Below are 2660 nucleotides of genomic sequence, written 5' to 3'. Positions count from 1 at the left end.
TACCATTCTGATTCACAGTCCACAAAGATTTCTTGAACACCTACTCTTGAGCCCCCACCCCAAATCTTGTAGTGGATGTTTTCATACTATGGTCTTGATGAGGGAGGTGGTATTATTCCCAGCTTATACTGTAGGGTTATGGAACATGAGGGTCAATTCTGACAATGCCAGGCACTCTCTCCCAATTCACAGAAATTTATTGAACATTTCCATGAGCCATGCTGGGTGCTGAGTAAAAACTACATGTGTGGCTCACTATCTTATCAGCTAGCTGTCCCCTGGGGAGGGCAGACATCAAATTGGCATCATTTATAAAAGCAATGTGAATGCCCAGGAGAAGTGGAGGGAGCCCTGGAAATTGGGATCCCAGGGAGGGTTCAGAGATGGCCTCCTACAGAAACTTCATTTTACCTGACAGTCAATTGATCTTTTAACAACCAAAAGAAGTGGTTATCACTCCCCAACTGAGAATTCCTCAATGGCTCCCTATCTGATAGGGGACCAACTCATTTCACAAGTTTTTTAGAACTAAAATCCTCACATCGGGGGCACCTGGGTGGCTCAGTCGTTGGGCCTCTGCCTTCGGCTTGGGTCGTGGTCCAGGGGTCCTAGAATCGAGCCCTGCTCGGCGGGAATCCTGCTTCTCCCTCTCCCACTCACCCTGCTTGTGTTCCTTCTCTCACTTTGCCTCTGTCAAATAAATAAATAAAATCTTTAAAAAAATAAAATAGGGCGCCTGGGTGGCTCAGTTGGTTAAGCGACTGCCTTCGGCTCAGGTCATGACCCCAGGGTCCTGGGATCGAGCCCCGCATCGGGCTCCCTGCTCTGCGGGGAGCCTGCTTCTCCCTCTCCCACTCCCCCGCTTGTGTTCCCTCTCTCGCTGTGTCTCTCTCTGTCAAATAAATGAATAAAATCTTTAAAAATAAATAAATAAATAAAATAAAATAAAATCCCCCACATCCCAGAAAACCCATAAGTCCTGATCAAACAAGGATGATCGGTCTCCCCACAACCCAAAAAAATCCAGACTCTCTAGAGTGGAATTCAAGCCCATTCATTATCCCATCCCTCTCTGGACTTACCACCTGGACTCACTTCTCACCACCACCATCCTTTACAGTTGATTCTCCAGCCACATGGGAGCAGGCATGGTACCTTGAAGCCAAGTCCTCTCCTTCACCTCCACTATTGCCCATGCTGGGTTCCCTCTGCCTGGGCTGCTTCTTCCATATGCCCACCTTAGAAAGCACATATTCGTTCCTCAGGTCTTGGATGAAATGCCAGCTCCTCTGGGAAGCCAACCTGCAACCCTATAACCTCTAGGCATGCATCCCTTCATGGAGTCTTTACATGAGGTTGTTTTCTTCTGGATAACTAATTGTTGGATAACTCTGATTAATATAATTAATTTCACTAGTTGATTAATTAACTCAGAGTTCCTAAGGCCCATAGTGACACATCCTTCTTTCACACACTGACACTGTGTAAATATATATCTCATCAGAGAAGCCAGGACCTTCTTAAGTCTTGTCGTTGGTGTACTGAAGGAACCATCTCTGCCACTCCTCATTTCAGGAAACAACTGGACATCCCAGAGCATTCATCCATCCATCTCTCCCTTCTTATGCACCTACCTAACTCTGAGTGACATGTCCAAACATGGACCCACCCCCAGGACTGGATCTACCTGCTTCCTTGAAGAAGGGGTGCCTCAGGAAATATCCTTTTCAATTCTGGCCATATGAGCTGGATCCTCCTTTTTTTCCTTCTTCAGTTTTTTATTTAAATTCTAGTTACTTAAGCTTCCTTTCCAACCAGGGCCTGGCCAAATGGCTCCTGTGAAGAAGGGTGGCAAGAAGAAGAAAGGCCATTCTGCCATCAACAAGGTAGTGACCAGAGAATACACCATCAACATTCACAAGCGCATCCATGGAGTGGGTTTCAAGAAGCGTGCCCCTCAGGCACTCAAAGAGATCTGGAAATTTGCTATGAAGGAGATGGGAACTCCAGATGTGCACATTGACACCAGGCTCAACAAAGCTGTCTGGGCCAAAGGAATAAGGCATGTTCCATACCGTATCCATGTGCAGTTGTCCAGAAAACGTAACGAGGATGATTCACCAAACAAGCTCTACACACTGGTTACCTATGAACCTATCAGCACTCTCAAAAATCTACAGACAGTTAATGTAGATGAGAACTAATCGCTGATTGTCAAATAAAGGTATAAAAATAAATAAATAAATAAATAAGTAAGTAAATTCTAGTTAGTTAACATATAGTGGAATACTGGTTTCAGAAGCAGAATTTAGTGATTCATCACTTACATATAACACCCAGTGCTCACCACAAGGGCCCTCCTTAATGTCCATCACCCTTTTAGCCCATCCCCCACCCACCTCCCCTCCAGGAAGCCTCAGTTTATTCTCTATCATTAAAAGTCTCTTATGGCTTGCTTCCCTCTCTTGCTTTTTTCTCCTTCTCCTATGTTCATCTGTTTTGTTTCTTAAATCCACATATGAGTGAAATCATATGGTATTTTTCTTTCTCTGGCTGACTTATTTCCTTTAGCATAATACACTCTAGCTCCATCCATGTCATTGCAAATGGCAAGATTTCATTTTTTTTTTTGATGGCTGAATAATATTCTGTTGTATATG

The 2660-nt window shown here is 44.4% G+C and overlaps 1 protein-coding gene across 1 annotated transcript; it reads left to right on the top strand.

Moving 5' to 3' along the window:
• The first annotated feature begins 1808 nt into the window (after positions 1-1808).
• On the top strand, positions 1809-2204 carry LOC123834013 (large ribosomal subunit protein eL31-like). The gene has a single exon (XM_045862863.1). The coding sequence runs from the start codon at positions 1830-1832 to the stop codon at positions 2202-2204; it is 375 nt and encodes a 124-aa protein (XP_045718819.1). The 5' UTR covers positions 1809-1829.
• The last annotated feature ends 456 nt before the right edge of the window (positions 2205-2660 follow it).

The sequence above is a fragment of the Mirounga angustirostris genome, unplaced genomic scaffold (genome assembly GCF_029215605.1).
Source record: "Mirounga angustirostris isolate CCGP_5_RB_7025 unplaced genomic scaffold, mMirAng1.0.hap1 SCAF_1, whole genome shotgun sequence".
NCBI classification, from domain to species: Eukaryota; Metazoa; Chordata; class Mammalia; order Carnivora; family Phocidae; genus Mirounga; species Mirounga angustirostris.
Note: the sequence above shows the minus strand (reverse complement) of the source record. Positions and strands in the feature narration are given on the sequence as shown.

Coding starts and splice junctions, on each gene's coding strand:
- LOC123834013 (XM_045862863.1), top strand. CDS start 1,830: ATGGCTCCTGTGAAGAAGGGTGGCAAGAAGAAGAAAGGCCATTCTGCC.